The sequence below is a fragment of the Melopsittacus undulatus genome, chromosome 11, assembly GCF_012275295.1.
Source record: "Melopsittacus undulatus isolate bMelUnd1 chromosome 11, bMelUnd1.mat.Z, whole genome shotgun sequence".
Lineage (NCBI taxonomy): Eukaryota > Metazoa > Chordata > Aves > Psittaciformes > Psittaculidae > Melopsittacus > Melopsittacus undulatus.
In genome coordinates this window covers 23,786,153-23,800,504 of record NC_047537.1, presented here as the reverse complement: position 1 = coordinate 23,800,504, position 14,352 = coordinate 23,786,153, and the positions used below count along the sequence as shown (strand labels likewise).

Here is a 14,352-nt window from a genome sequence, read left to right as displayed (position 1 = left end):
CATCGCAGGGACCGGGGGAGCCCCCCCCTCATCCATTACCGGGTCCGGGGCACCCAAAGCGGGGGGGGCGCACCGGGGACGGGCGGTGCCGGGGATCGGCCCCGCTCCTTCCTCTGCCCGTGCACGGCGGGGCCGGGGCAGGGCCGGGGCGGGCCCGGGCACCGCGTCCCGCCCGTATGAGGAGCGGTGGGGACGGGGGGTGTGGGGCTGCCGGCTGCGGGGGGGGGGGGAGGAGGAGGAGGAGGAGGAGGAAGGCGCCGCGCCCCGCCCCCCGTGATGCGGTCACGCACACACACACACGCGCGCACACACACACACACACACACACATACACACACGCGCACACACAGACACACACACATACACACACACATACACACATACACACACACACAGACACACATACACACACATACACACACACACATACACACACAGACACACACACACACACACACAGACACACACGCACACACACACACAGACACACACGCACACACACACACATACACACACATACACACACACACATACACACACACACACAGACACACACAGACACACATACACACACAGACATACACACACACACACACATACACGCACACACACAGACACACACACACACAGACACACACACAGACACACACACAGACACACACACCCCCGGTCCAGTCCCCTCCCGTCGCCACGGTGACGGCCCGGACGGGTGTTGGCGCTGGGAGGGGTGACAAGAGGGGGACCCAATACCCCCTGAGCACCCCAAACCCCCCCCCGGCATCCCCCATCCCTGTGGAACGGTGTTGGATAGAGCTGGGGTGGGGGTACCCTCGTGATGCTCGCACAGGGGGGGCTGTTGTGAGCATGTGGGGTCTCAAAGCCACCCCCCAGAGCTGGGAGTGATGCAGAGGGGGGTCCGGGTGTCCCCAGCTCAGGGACAGGTGTGGTTGTGGGGCAGGGCCCAAACGAGCCCCTCCAAAGGGAACCTGTCCCCCATGGGGGGGGCCAACACAAATGCAGCTCCTGGGGGCTCAGTGCTGATGGGCACCCACCGACACCCAGTGCTGCAGACCCCCCCAGCCCCGGCTGCCCACAGCTCCCCACAGCCCCTCCGCAGGACCCTGACCCACTTATCCCCCCATCCCGAAAGCTGACCCGTATCCATTCCCTGGGGGTCAGTTACACCGCACCGGGCTCGGGTGTCACCGTGGCCGGGGGGGCTGAGGGAGGCTCGGCCATGAAATAGTGATGAGTACCCAATCCCCGGGGCTGCTGTGGAACAATAACTGGTGCTGCGCTGACACCGGAGCCATGGCTGCGGCACAGCGGCATCACCGCGGCCTGCAGTGGGATGGGGCTGAGCGCTTTGGGGTGACCAAAGCCCGTCCATAGGTGCCTGCAGTGGAGCGTGGTCAAAGCTGAGGCCGGGCTGAGGGGAAGGTGCGGTGGGGACCATCCCCTCAGGCAGCGCCCACACCACTGCCATGGGCTTCACCCACTCTGAGCCCTGCGGCGCTGGAGATGCAGGGTCCCCCCATCACCACAGTGCCTGTTGGAGGGGGGAGAAGCAGCCATGACCCCGATCCAGAGCCCCAGGAGGGATTTGGTGCTAAGAGGGCAGATGGAGGCCGAGGGCCCCAAAGCAGGATAAAAGGTTTAAACTAATCAGAATGCCTGGCTAATTGGTAAAGGCGCTTATGGGCAGGGCGGGAGGCGGCGCGGCTGGAGGTGACCGCTGCTCAATCAGAGGGGCCGGTAACCTTAACCCTGCGGGAACGGATACACCGGATCGGGTTCCCACACCAGTTTTCCACCCGCGGCTCCGTGGCAGGAGAGCCGAGGCCGCGGGAACGGACGGTGGCCGGGGGCTGCCGCCGTGGCTGGTTCCGGCAGCCCCGGTGCTCGCCGCAGCCTGGCTGGGCTTCATAACCCTCTAGCAGCCGATTAACCGACACTGGGGCAGCGCAGCCGTCCCAGGGCTCGGCAGGGCCGGGGACCCCCCCGCTGCCCCCCCAGAAGATGCCAACAAATGGGATCCACCAGGTCCTGAAGATCCAGTTCGGGCTGATCAACTGCGAGAGCCGGTACCTGACGGCAGAGAGCTTCGGCTACAAGGTGAACGCCTCGGCACCCAGCCTGAAGCGCAAGCAGATCTGGACGCTGGAGCAGGATGAGGCCGACAGCTCCGTCGTCTTCCTCAAGAGCCACCTGGGCCGGTACCTGGGTGCCGACAAGGACGGGCAGGTGCGGTGCGAGGCCGAGCAGCCGGGCCGGGACGAGCGCTTCAGCATCATCACACAGTCAGACGGGCGCTGGGCGCTGCAGTCGGCTCCGCACCGGCGCTTCTTCGGCGGGCGCCAGGACCGCCTGTCCTGCTTCGCGCCCAGCGTGACCGAGGCCGAGCTCTGGACCGTGCACTTGGCCATGCACCCGCAGGCCAACCTGCTCAGCGTGAGCCGGCGCCGCTACGCTCACCTCAGCGCCCACGAGGACGAGATCGCCACCGACAGCATCCTGCCGTGGGGTGTGGACGCGCTCATCACCCTCTGCTTCCAGGACCGCAGGTACAGCCTGCGCACGGCCGACGAGCGCTACCTGCGCTGCGATGGAACCCTGGTGCCGGAGCCCGGCGCCCGCACCGGCTACACCCTCGAGTTCAAGGCAGGCAAACTGGCCTTCAAGGACTGCGATGGCAAGTACCTGGCTCCCACCGGGCCCACCGGCACCCTCAAGTCCGGGCGCAGCTCCAAGCCGGGCAAAGATGAACTGTTCGATCTGGAGGAGAGTCACCCACAGGTGGTGTTCACTGCCGCCAACGGCAGATACGTCTCCATCCGGCAGGGTAAGCGCTGCCGGCCCCATGGGAACCCCCCAATAACAACCCCATAGTGCAGCTCTGGCCTGGGGAGACCCCACAGGAGCGGTCAGGGGAGGAGCTGCCCTGTCCCAAGCTGCTCCCCAGGGATCTGGGGGATCCCAGCGCTGCTGCTGGGTCCTGCCTGCCTGGGGCTGTGGCCAGAGCAGAACTGGGGCTGTGCAGGGCTCCATGGGTGTGTGTGTGTGCACACAGGGCTCCATAGGTGTGTGTAGGGTGTGTGTGTGTGCACACAGGGCTCCATAGGTGTGTGTAGGGTGTGTGTGTGCACACAGGGCTCCACGGGTGTGTATAGGTCTATATAGGGGTGTGTGCATGCAGAGATCCAGGTGTGGGTTTAGGGGTGTGTGGGGATGCGCAGGGCTCTGTGGGTGTGCACAGGGAGGGTGCACGTGTGTGTGCACACTGAGCTGCACACGGTGCCTGTGTTCATGCATCTGCATGCACAGTTCACACATGTTTATGCATGGCCATCATGGTGTGCATGCTCTGTGGTGGTGCACACACACCGAGGGCTCTGCACAGTGCCATGGAGGTGTGTGCCTGTGTCTGCATGCACAGCTGCACGCGTGTCCTGCCATGGGGCTGTGCACGGGGGGCAGGCAGCAGCAGGGGCTGTGCAGAACCATGCCCATGGCCAGAGCCACCATGGGGTGCCTGGCATCGGCCACGGTTGCGCCACGGCCTCCGGAGCCCATGAGGGTCCCCATGGCTGTGCCATGCCCCCGGCTGCCCCGGCACCGCGCTGCCCCTGTGCCAAGCAGCTTAGGGCCGGGTGGCAGTGTCAGGCAGGCTATAAATAGGGAATTGTGTGGGGCGGCGCTGGCCAGATGGACGGGCAGCAATCAGCTTACCCAGCCCAATTAGCATGGTTGTTCATAGAGGGATTTACCAGCAAGGGGGAACGTGGCTGGAGCGTGGCCGCTGCCAACGTCCCCTCCTGCTCGCAGGCATCAACGTGTCGGCAAACCAGGACGAGGAGCTGAACCATGAGACCTTCCAGCTCCAGATCGACCGCGACACCAACAAGTGCAGCCTGCACACCAACACCGGCAGCTACTGGACCCTCGTGGCCCATGGGGGCATCCAGGCTGTGGCCACTGAAGTGTGAGTGGTGCAATGGGCTGGGGTGGGATGGGCACAGGGGATCCCGGCTCACGCTCCCCCTTCACCAGCGCTGCCAACACCATGTTCGACATCGAGTGGCGCGGGCGGCGCGTGGCCCTGCGCGCCAGCAACGGCCGCTACGTCTGCACCAAGAGGAACGGGCAGCTCGCGGCTGTCAGCGATGCCGTGGGTGAGTGTGGGGGGGTTCGGGGGGGTCCCGGTGTCGGTTCCGGTGCTCACGGCCTGGCTGCCGCGCAGGAGAGGATGAGGAGTTCACGCTGAAGCTCATCAACCGGCCCATGCTGGTGCTGCGGGGCGAGCACGGCTTCGTCTGCCACCACCGCGGCTCCAACCTGCTCGACTCCAACCGCTCCGTCTACGACGTCTTCCACATCAGCTTCAGTGACGGCGCCTACCAGATCCGAGGTGGGTGAGGGGTGCGGTGTTCTGGGGTCAGGGGGTGCCATGGCCCTGCCAGACCCCACCAACAGCCCCGGGGCCCTCCCGCAGGCCAGGGGGGCAAGTTCTGGTACGTGGCGAGCTCCGGGGCCGTGTGCAGTGACGGGGACCTCTCCGAGGATTTCTTCTTCGAGTTCCGGGCTCGGGGCCGCGTCGCCATCAAAGCCAAGAACGGGCGGTACCTGCGCGGGGACCCGGCCGGCTCCCTGCGCGCCGACAGCGACTCGGTGCTGCGCGCCACGCTCTGGGAGTACTGACCCGCCGCGGCACCGGCACCCGCCGCGGCACCGGCACCAGCACCGTCCGCGGCACCGGCACCGCTGTCCCCGGGCCCCTCGGCTCACGGCATTAAAGTCAGTTTGGATCACACCAGGGCAGTGCCTCATCTCCCTGCTGGCAGCACCAGCATCCCATCCCCATCCCCGGCCCCAGCCTGCGGCCTCAAATCCTGAGCTCTGACAGCCCAGGGAAAGGGCTGATCCTGCTGCCACATCCCACCCCTGCCACCGCTCCAGGACATGGGGACACTCGGGCTGCTGCAGGCAGAGCTGCCAGGCCTGGGGGGCACAGGGCTGGGGGTTCCATGCGGCAGATGGGGCTCAGCCACACAAACCCACTGCCAGCAGCATCCCAAGGGGCTGCACTGGGAACCGGGGCACGGAGGGACTGGGATGGCCATGGAGCCTCTGCCAGGCTGGGGGAGCAGGGGCACAGCAGCGGCAGCACCGCAGGGAGCCGGCAGGGCCCCGCTTGAGAGAGGAAGGAAAGAGACGGGCACCGGTGAGTGGCACGATCGATTTCATGGCAGACAACAGAGTTACAGACACCGGAGCGGGGGGGGAAGGACGGGGCCAAACCCCGCGGCCCCGCCACAAAACACGGGATCCTTGATAGAAACAATGGGGGAGCGGAAACCCCCTCCCCTGGCCAGCAGAAAACGGGGCTCCCCCGGGTGGGCGCCCGCTGGGCACCTGGCACAGCACCCTGTTTGTCCTGGTCCTGAAGGCAAGGCGGCACCGCGGCACAGCCCGCAGCCGGCGCGGCGCGGCCGGGAGAGCACTACAACTACCACGGCTACAACGATCCACGAGACACCGCAGCCCCGGAGCCGCCTGTGGAGCGGCAGGGCCGGGCTGGGGCCAGCCCAGGAGCCCCCGGCGCTGCCGCCGGAGCCCCCAACCCCCGGTGCTGCCAACACGACCACAGAACACACACACACACACACGCGTGTCCCCACCACCGGGTCACCGCCGCGGCCGCCCGGGGCCTCACCGCCCACCGGGCCCGCTCCTCCTCCGGTGGGGTCCCCCCCAGCCGCTGTCCCATGGGCACCCACCCCGGCCGGCGGGGCTCGGGCTCACCCCCTGCTCAGAGCACTACAAGGCTGGGGTTCCGCAGCTGCCGGTAGATCTGGAGGAGCTTCTCTGCCATGGCGGCTCCGTCCTCGCCGTGGGGCGACTGCTCCCGTAGGGTCTGCGCCTCCTTCAGCAGCGTCTGCAAAGACGGAGCATGAGATGGGCGCCGGCTTCGGGGTCCCCATAAGGTGCACCCCCCGGGGAGGGCACTGCCACAGTGGGGCCTGGTGCTCCGGCTCACCTCGTGGTTGGCCTGGATCTGGCGCAGGTACTGCATGCGGAGGTCTGGGGGCCCCGAGCCCTGTGCCGCCTGCTCCAGCACCAGTGCCTGCGGGAACGGGGAGCTCTGAGCCCCCAGCACAGGGACCCCGGCTCCGGGCCCGAGGCACGGCTCTGCCTGGCAGCCGGGCTCACCGCAGGCCTGGCACCGCTGTGCCGGCACCGCGGCACCTCCGGGACAGCCGCCAGCCCACACTGCTCTGCTCTGCTGCCAAGCTGACCGGGGTTGTTCCCAGGGCAGGCAGGCGGCATTCCCGGCATTCCAGGCTCGGGAAGGGAATGGGGCGCACGACGGTCCCAGCCCTGCCAAAGCCAGGCCCGGCTGCCACACGGTGGTGCCAGAGAAACCTCCCGGGGCGCCCAGCTCGGGGCTTTGGTGGCCTCAGGGTCCCCTCTGCCCCCAGGGCCAGGCCTGCAGGGACCAAGCGTACCTGGATGCGCCGGATCACGGCGTGGTGCATCCTGCACACGTCGGCCAAGGACGGGCTCTCCACCAGGATCTCCACGGCCTGGATGGGCCCTGCAGGGCTGAGGTCGTTCATGGACACCTGGGACAGGGAGAACATCCTCACCACCACCATTGCCACACAGCAGGTGGGGTGAGGGCACCCAGGACCCATCCCCACGGCACAGAGGTCCCCAAGAGGCTCTTCTCCCCCATCCCTACCCCCTGCAACCCATTTCCTCTGCAGCCTGGAACAGGCAAATGCAGCAGAGATGCTGCCAGCCCAGCTGGGCACATCAGAGCCCTGGTCCAGCCCCTCTCAGGAGTGGTTGCCCCCAGCCCAGCCCTGGTGGCCATCAGGCTCCAGGTGAGCCCCTGCCTGCTCCCTCAGCCAAGGCAGAGCTGGTACCGCAGCCAGCAGAGCAATGGCTCTCACCAGTGCTGCTGGGGGTCAAGGGATGCCCATTCCTGATAAGACACTGGCTGCCATCCCGGTGGATTTAATCAACCAAGCTGAAGCCAGGCAGAATGAACACTGCCACTGATCGCAGTGGTGGTACTGGAGCTCTCAGGCGTGAACCAGCCCGTGCCAGGCCCCTCGCCATGGGGTGCACCAGGAAAGCTGGGCACTTTGTGCTTTACCCCTGTGCTTAGGGGGGACTGTCACATCTCAGAGGGGACGGGCAAGGGGTGGCCAGGACCACACCACTCCAGTGGGAAGCCCATAGCCAAGAACACCCCCAGGGATCCTATGGGCCAGCAAAAGGACACTGGGAGGGGAGGTGGCACATGGCAGCAGCCCAGTGCCCGGCCCAGCAGGGAAATGAGAACACTGGGGGGACACAAACCCTCCTAGAGAGGCAGGGAAGTGGCCACAGCCTTTGGGAAGCATAGGGCTGGGAGAGGACCCCCTGAGCCCCGCACACCAGACCCAGCGCACAGCAGGCAGCAGAGCCCCAGGTGACAGTGTGGGGTGGGGATGTCAGGGCCATCACCCCCCAGCAGCAGAGGGGCTGTGGGGTTGGGATGTCAGGGCCATCATCCCCCAGCAGCAGAGGGGCTGTGGGGTTGGGATGTCAGGGCCATCACCCCCCAGCAGAGGGGCTGTGGGGTTGGGATGTCAGGGCCATCACCCCCCAGCAGAGGGGCTGTGGGGTGAAGCTGGTGGGGTGGGAGCTCCTCTGAGGGCTGACCCATTGCTTGCCTCTCGCACGAGCAGCTGCACCTCTCCTCCGTCCGGCGCCGCGCCGCGCACCGAGGTCAGGGTCCCGCTGCTCAGCACCGCGGCCCCGGTGTTCTCTGCCAGCAGCCAGCGCAGTGTGGCACAGCTCAGGGGCACCTCTGCGGACACAGCAGGAAGAGGAGCTCGTTACAGGGCTGAGGCACTGCCCAGGGGATACCCCTGCTGGGGCTGCCCCATCCCTGGCAGGGCTCAAGGCCAGGCTGGACACAGGGGCTGGGAGCAGCTGCTCCAGTGGAAGGGGTCCCTGCCCGTGGTCGGAGCTGGGTGTTAAGGTCCCTTCCAACCCAAACCATTCTCTCACTCTATGATTTCTCCCTTTTCCTCCGAGTAAAAGGGTAAGAAAAGCACAAATGATAAACGGGGGTTGGCTCAGAGGCGTTTCCAGGGCAGCTGGGATGGAAGCGCCTCTGCCCCAGGACACAGGCGGCAGCTCTGGGATGCTCCAGGAACCCACCTGGGTCAGAGGCTTTCAGGGCAGTCTTCAGCAGCTCTGAGGACACCCGGATGGACGCTGCCGACGGGGGCAGGCTCCCCTGTCCCGGGGCAGGCGGCTGCTCCCCGTCCTTGCCCCCCGTGGGCTCAGTCTGCTCCCGGCACACTTGGAGGAAGGTCTCCACAGGGTCTGGGGGTGCAGGGGCCAGCGGGGGGGGATCTGCCCCGGGGGGGCTGCTCTCCAAACGCAGGCACTGGAGCATGTCAATGGTGCACTCGCTGAGGGGCAGGCAGATCCCCTCTCTGTCCGGGGAGAGCAGGGGGGAGTCGTCGGGCAGGAAATCATCCAGAGCCTCGGGGGACTCGGAGCCACTGCCCAGAATATCCCGTAAACTGTAGTAGAGGGCACAGGAGATGGTCAGAGGCAGGTCCAGTTTGGCGTCGGCAGCAGAGCCGAGCGGCAGCGTCAGCTCCCGCTTGTTGCCAGGGAGCAGCTGGTCGATGGGGAAGGTGAAGGTGGTGGCTGCGTCCACAGATTCCTCCTCTAAGGCACAGGGGCTGGGCAGGAGCTGAACGCAGAGGGTCCAGCCCTCCTCCAGGCTGTACTCGCTGCAGTTCTCCAGCAGGCAGGAGATGGTGACGGTGTCTCGGAGCAGGAGGCAGCTCCAGTTGGCAGTGACAGTGCAAGCAATGGGCTTCTGGCCCTCCTGGCTGGACAGCAGCGCCGCGCTCAGGTTCATCACCTGGTTCAGGCTGGCCAGGGCTCGGTTCTTTTGGTCCACGGCTTTCTTCAGGAAGGAAACTCTGCAAGAACAAAGGGTGAGAGCTGAAACAGGAGGGATGACAACCAGGACACGGGGTCAGCGACGGGAGCACTGCAGGGCTTGGTGACACCGGGCTGCTACACAAGGGGTCAGCGCTGCCGCAGAGCAGCCCCAGTGCCCTGACCCACGAGGAGCTCCGTCTCCTTCCCCATAGATCCCAGTGCTCTGCCCATGAACCCCCATGAGCAGAGCTGACCGCGGAGCAGCTCCATCCATCCAGACCCGGGAATGCCACAGCCAAGGGGGAGCTCGGGGCCTCCCTCCCGGTGCAGATGGTGGCGGGGGCCCGCGCCTGCCCCCGCCGGCTTGGCAAGCGCCAGGGCGTCTGGCAGCGCCTGGCACGCTGCCTCTGCCACCTTCTGCTGCTGAGGCTGTAAATACCAGCCTGCCCGGGGAGGGGGGCCCTGCTCTTACCCTGTCCTGTGCTCCGAGAGGGAGCCTTGGAGCAGGCACTCACAGAGCTCATGGCAGAGGCACAGAAGCTCGGTGCCCATAAACCCATCCTCTTGGGGGCCCTTTACCTCTCTGAGGTGTTGCCGATCCCAGACAGAAGCTCCTTAATCCTCCGGCCAATCTCGGCAGGTGTCAGCTCCACGTCAGGCTCCTCAGGGCTGCATAAGCCACAGGACATGAGGCGGCCTTTGGCAGACAGGGCCAGCAGCTCTGATTCACCTGCAGGCAGAGACGGGAGGGCTGTGAGGGGTCAGGAAGGCAGCCAGGGTTTCCCTGGGGGCTGGAGGGGATGCAGAGCAATGGGGGAGCACAGGGTGGCACTGCCTGCCCCAAGGCATCCCGTCCATCTGCAGTGGGGTACAACAGACAGGACACAGACCACAGTGGCACCACTGGCCGCCTCACACACAGAGCCATGTGAGCAATGCCCCCCTCATCCCTGTCCTGTCCCCAACAGCCCCAGCCATGCTTCCCTAACCCTAACCCAAGCCAAGGCCAGCAGGAGCTGGGGGGGCCGCAGCCCCCTGGGAGCCAGCACTGCCATGCAGGGTCCCCAGCAGCGAGCCACATGCAGCTCTGCAGGCAGCAGGGGGGCGGGTGCAGGCAGGGCTGCCTTGCTCTCACCTGGGTGACCCCGGAGCCTCTCCTCACCCCCTGCCTGCTCTGACCCTGCTTGTGCCACCTCGTGCAGGGGCTCAGGGCGCTTACAAGAGGCTTTCCCCCTCTCTATGCACTCTGCTCCTAAAGCCGGGGCTGAGGGGAGCCTGCACCCTGCTGCATTCCCAGGCTGGGTCAGGCACCGCACGCTGCCCTCGCCGGGGCTGGAGGACGATCAGCACCCACAGCTATGGGGCTGGGGAGCACAGCGCAGGCTCTAGCCCCGGGTGCAGGCAGCAGCACAGCCGAACCCCAGCTCGGGCACGAGGGGACAGGCAGGGCCGGTGCCGGCACCGCGACGCTGAGCAGAGGGAAGAGCCGGAGCTGGCAGCAGCCCCCGCGCCGGTCCCGAGGCACCGAGCTCAACACAGAGAGGACTTACAAAAACGAGGGGAGTCAACAAGAACGGGTGGAGGACGGAGCCCAGTGAGGACCATGAGCGGAGCGGTGGAGACGCACGGGCCGGCACCGGCGGCTCTCGGGCCCCGCTCCACCCCACGCCCCAGCGCACGCCCCGCTGCCAGCAGTACCTTCTGACGCCCGGGACGACAAGGAAAGAGCCACAACGCTACAGATACTTAAGCTGGCCGGAGCCAGGACCGGGGGCAGGACACCGGTGCCGCTCTCCGCGTCCTCGGGGTCGGAGGAGTCGCCCGCCCGGTCCAGGTCGACGGCGGAGATGTCCGAGTGGGTGCTGTAGTACATGCGGCTGCCGCTGCCGCAGGCAGCACACAGGATGGGCCCGCGCAGGCAGTACTCCCGGAGCTCCGGCACCGTGGCCTCCTCCCTCTGATCCGCCTTCACTGCCACCATCTTCCCGTAGTGCCCCACGGCCACCACACAGTCACAGCCAGAGTCCCCAAAGAGCTGCTCGTCCTCAGCCTCTTCCGCCGCCCTCCGCTCCGTTCTCAGGGCCCCAATGAAGACGATGGGCTCTTCCAGGTGATGGAGGATCTTCACCGGAGGGTCGTGGTTGGACACATCGTGGCAGCCGTCAGTGGGAGGTGAGGAGCTGAGGGCTTTCAGCGGCACAGAGCAGAGCTGTCCATCCGGGAACCCACACAGGATCATCGGAGACTCCAGCATGGCCACATCGATGCCGAAGAGCAGGCTGAAGAGCGGCTCCTCCAGCACAAAGCCTCCCGAGCACCACAGCCCCTCCCCGGAGCCCATGGTGCCGGGGGAGGCTGCGCAGCACAGCACGGGCAGGAAGTGGGCCGGGGGCCCCTCGGCCTCGCCGGGCGGGGGGCCGGGGCAGAAGCCCACCTCGCTGACCTGCCGGTACGGGGGGCTCTGCCGCTCGGGGCCCTGCAGCTCGTGCAGCTTCAGCCACCACTTGCCCTGAGCCTGGGACAAGGTGATGACGAAGCTGTTGAGCAGAGTGAACATGCACAGGCTGGAGTCTGGGAAGATGCAGGCGTCCGACTCCACCGGGAGAACGCCGGAAGGGCAATTGCTTTCTTGGCCGTCACCATCCGTCTGCTCCATTAACCTTCAAGCAAACAGGGCAGAGCTCGCAGCCAAGCCGTGGGGCGATGCCAGCGCTTCCCTTGGCCGCCTCTCGCCCTGGCCCTCCCAAACAGGCTCCCCACAGCACAGCCTTTGGCATCTGCTGCAAGAGCAGTGGTCAGTGAGAGCCAGAGCTCCAAAGCACCCAGTGCTCCCCATGGCCGCAGGGGCACGGGCAGGAGAGGGCAATGCCCCATCCCAGCCATGAGAGGTGGCCCCATGGCTACCAGCACCGGGGCCGAGAGGCACTCACCTGCTCTGCTGCTCCAGGGACACGCAGTAAATGCCGCTGTGGGCACAGAGGATGTAGAGCTGCCGGGGCTGGGGCAGCAGCTCCATGTGCCACACCTGGTCAGGGCATCGGTACACGGCCTGGGTGGGACAGCAGAGAGAAACGTCACCTTCCTGCAGCACCCATGGGGACGGGGCTGCTCCGTACCGGTGTGAGCACCGCGGGAGCCACGGTGGCCATGGTGCCAGGCTGGCAGAGCCTTGGCAACGAAACCTCTTGCTGGACAGCAGCGACTCCCAGCACAAAGCCAAATCACAGCCATTATGTCCCAACACCAAGTGGGTTCCAGAGATAAATGTATCCCTGGGCAGCTCTGTGGCTCATGGACACAGCCGAGGGCTGCTGGTGAGGGGCAGGGAGCTCAGAGGGGGAGCAGGGCGCAGAGAGGAGGAGCACAGGGCTCTTTCCGAGCAGCAGCGTGGGAGGCAAACCCTGATCTTACAGCGGCGCTTGCTTAGGAACGGGAACAGGAACAAAAAGCAGGCGGGGACAGCTCCGCACGCGTCAGTCACAGCAGGGACAATAGCGAGTGCTTGGGAGGCAGCAATGACAGACACGGGAGGGAGCAATGACAGACACGGCACTCGGCTCCCCACGAGAGCCCCTCCTGCTGTGATGCCCCCCTTGTCCTGCGGGCCGAAGAGGGGGCACGGGCAGCAGCACCCCCAGGGCCGGGTGAGGGGCTCCGGCTGCCCAAGGACGGGGGTCCCTGACGGAGGGAGCGCAGGAGGGCTCCGGTGCGGGGACAGCGCCGGTGCCGGTGCTCACCCTGCCACGGGGCAGCGGCCCCGCACCCCTCCGCACGGGGGTCCCGCAGTGTGACCCCCCCCGCTCACCTTCAGCACCTTCCCCTCCTGCTCATAGACGTACACGAACTCGCTGCCGTTGCACAGGAAGATGTCGGTGTCGTGGCACAGCACCCGGGGCTTGCCGGCCGCCAGCCCCCCCGGCGGGCAGCAGAACCCGGCCAGGTAATCCAGGCGCGGGCCGCCGTGCGCCATGGTGCCGGTGCTGCAGGTGCTGCCGGTGGGGCCGGTGCTGCCGGTACTGCTGGGGCTGATGCTGCCGGTGCTGCAGGTGCTGCCGGTGGGGCCGCTACTGCTGGGGCTGATGCTGCCGGTGCTGCCGGTGCTGCCGGTGCCGCCGGTGCTGCCGGCCTGCGGGAGCGGGTCAGCACCGGGACCCCACGGCCGCTGACAGCGCCCGGTCCATAGAGCCCCATAGAGCCCCACCGCTCCCCCGGAGGCCCACAGCCCCCCCAGATCTACCCGAGCCCCACAGCCCCGCACGCCACAGGCCCAGCCCCCCCCAAGCATCAACCCCACTCCCGCCCCATTTCCCATCCCAGCCTCAGCCCCACACCTCAGCTCATCCCTCCCCCCTTCTCCCCATCCCCCCCCCTTCACCCCATCCCCCCCCCATCGCCTCCCGGTGGGGCTGCGGGTACCGGGCGGGGGGCGCGGGCGGCTCCGCTTTACGGCTGCGCGGCGGCCGCCGCAATGGGCGGAGAGTTTGCGACAAGCCGTAAAGCCGCGAGGGGCGGACCCAGTACCGGAGGTGTGGGGGGGGGCGGGCACCAGAGAGAGGCGAGGCAGGGCTGGAGGCAGCGGCTTTATTGATGCCCCCCCCCCCCCCCGGTCTCGGGATGGACCCGCCCGGTTCCCAGGGCTACGGCGGCGCCCGGGCCGGCCCACGGCGGCGGGGGGGGGCTCCGGTGCCGCGGCCCCGGCTCAGCTGCTCCACGGTGGCCTCGAGCTCTGCGGAGCGCTCCGACAGCAGCCGCAGCTGCACCTTCAGCGCCGCCAGGTCCCGGTGCAGCCGCTCCAGCGCCGCCGCCAGCGGCCGGATCCTGCGGGGCACAGCGGTCAGCACCCCCCGCCCGGGCCGCGGTGCCCCCGCCCGGGCCCCGCTCACCTCCCGTAGTCCGGCAGCACCGAGTCGGGCTCCCGCAGCAGCAGGTTCCGCAGCTCGGAGGTGATGGCAAAGCTCCAGGCGTCCAGCACCGCCCTCAGGTCCGCGCAGCCCCGCGGCGGGGCCGAGCCCAGAGCCCCGAGCACCGGCAGCAGCAGCGGCAGCAGCACCGGTACCGGCAGCGGCCGCGCCATGGCCCTGCGGGCAGCGCACGGAGCCGCGGCCGCACCGGGAGCCCCGCTCCGGCCTCGGGCTCGGCCCCCGCGGCTCTGGCGCCGGGCGGCTCCCGACGGCCCTTTTGAAGCAGCGGGGCTGGCACCGGGCCCGGCTCGGGGAATGCCACGGGATGGACGGGACCGCAGAGAGCAGCGAGGACAAACTGCGGGAGCAGAGGAACCGGAGCACATCCCACAGGAGATGGGGAACCCACAGTACATCCCACAGGAGCAGGTAACCCACAGTACATCCCACAGGAGCAGGTAACCCACAGCACATCCCACAGGAGCAGGTA

The 14,352-nt window shown here is 67.3% G+C and overlaps 2 protein-coding genes across 4 annotated transcripts; one reads left to right on the top strand and one right to left on the bottom strand.

Moving 5' to 3' along the window:
- Positions 1 to 2,019: 2,019 nt before the first annotated feature.
- FSCN2 (fascin actin-bundling protein 2, retinal) lies at positions 2,020 to 4,698 on the top strand. Of its 2 annotated transcripts, none has more exons than XM_034067786.1 (5): positions 2,020 to 2,842; positions 3,826 to 3,982; positions 4,051 to 4,172; positions 4,241 to 4,408; positions 4,493 to 4,698. In XM_034067786.1, exons 1-5 carry the CDS (start codon positions 2,020 to 2,022, stop codon positions 4,696 to 4,698), a joined length of 1,476 nt encoding a protein of 491 aa, XP_033923677.1. The 2 variants fall into 2 exon arrangements, with proteins under 2 accessions (XP_033923677.1, XP_033923676.1); XM_034067785.1 differs by having other exon boundaries at positions 4,051 to 4,202.
- Positions 4,699 to 5,222: 524 nt separating this feature from the next.
- Positions 5,223 to 13,023, bottom strand: FAAP100 (FA core complex associated protein 100). Of its 2 annotated transcripts, XM_034067828.1 has the most exons (9): positions 12,767 to 13,022; positions 11,892 to 12,010; positions 10,660 to 11,621; positions 9,541 to 9,691; positions 8,218 to 8,999; positions 7,725 to 7,861; positions 6,507 to 6,623; positions 6,038 to 6,124; positions 5,223 to 5,935 (listed from the first exon to the last, which is right to left on the bottom strand). In XM_034067828.1, the coding sequence occupies exons 1-9, from the start codon at positions 12,929 to 12,931 to the stop codon at positions 5,810 to 5,812; spliced, it is 2,646 nt and encodes an 881-aa protein (XP_033923719.1). In that variant the 5' UTR covers positions 12,932 to 13,022; the 3' UTR covers positions 5,223 to 5,809. The 2 variants fall into 2 exon arrangements, with proteins under 2 accessions (XP_033923719.1, XP_033923720.1); XM_034067829.1 differs by lacking the exons at positions 5,223 to 5,935; positions 6,038 to 6,124 and having other exon boundaries at positions 7,714 to 7,861; positions 12,767 to 13,023.
- Between the last annotated feature and the right edge of the window lie 1,329 nt (positions 13,024 to 14,352).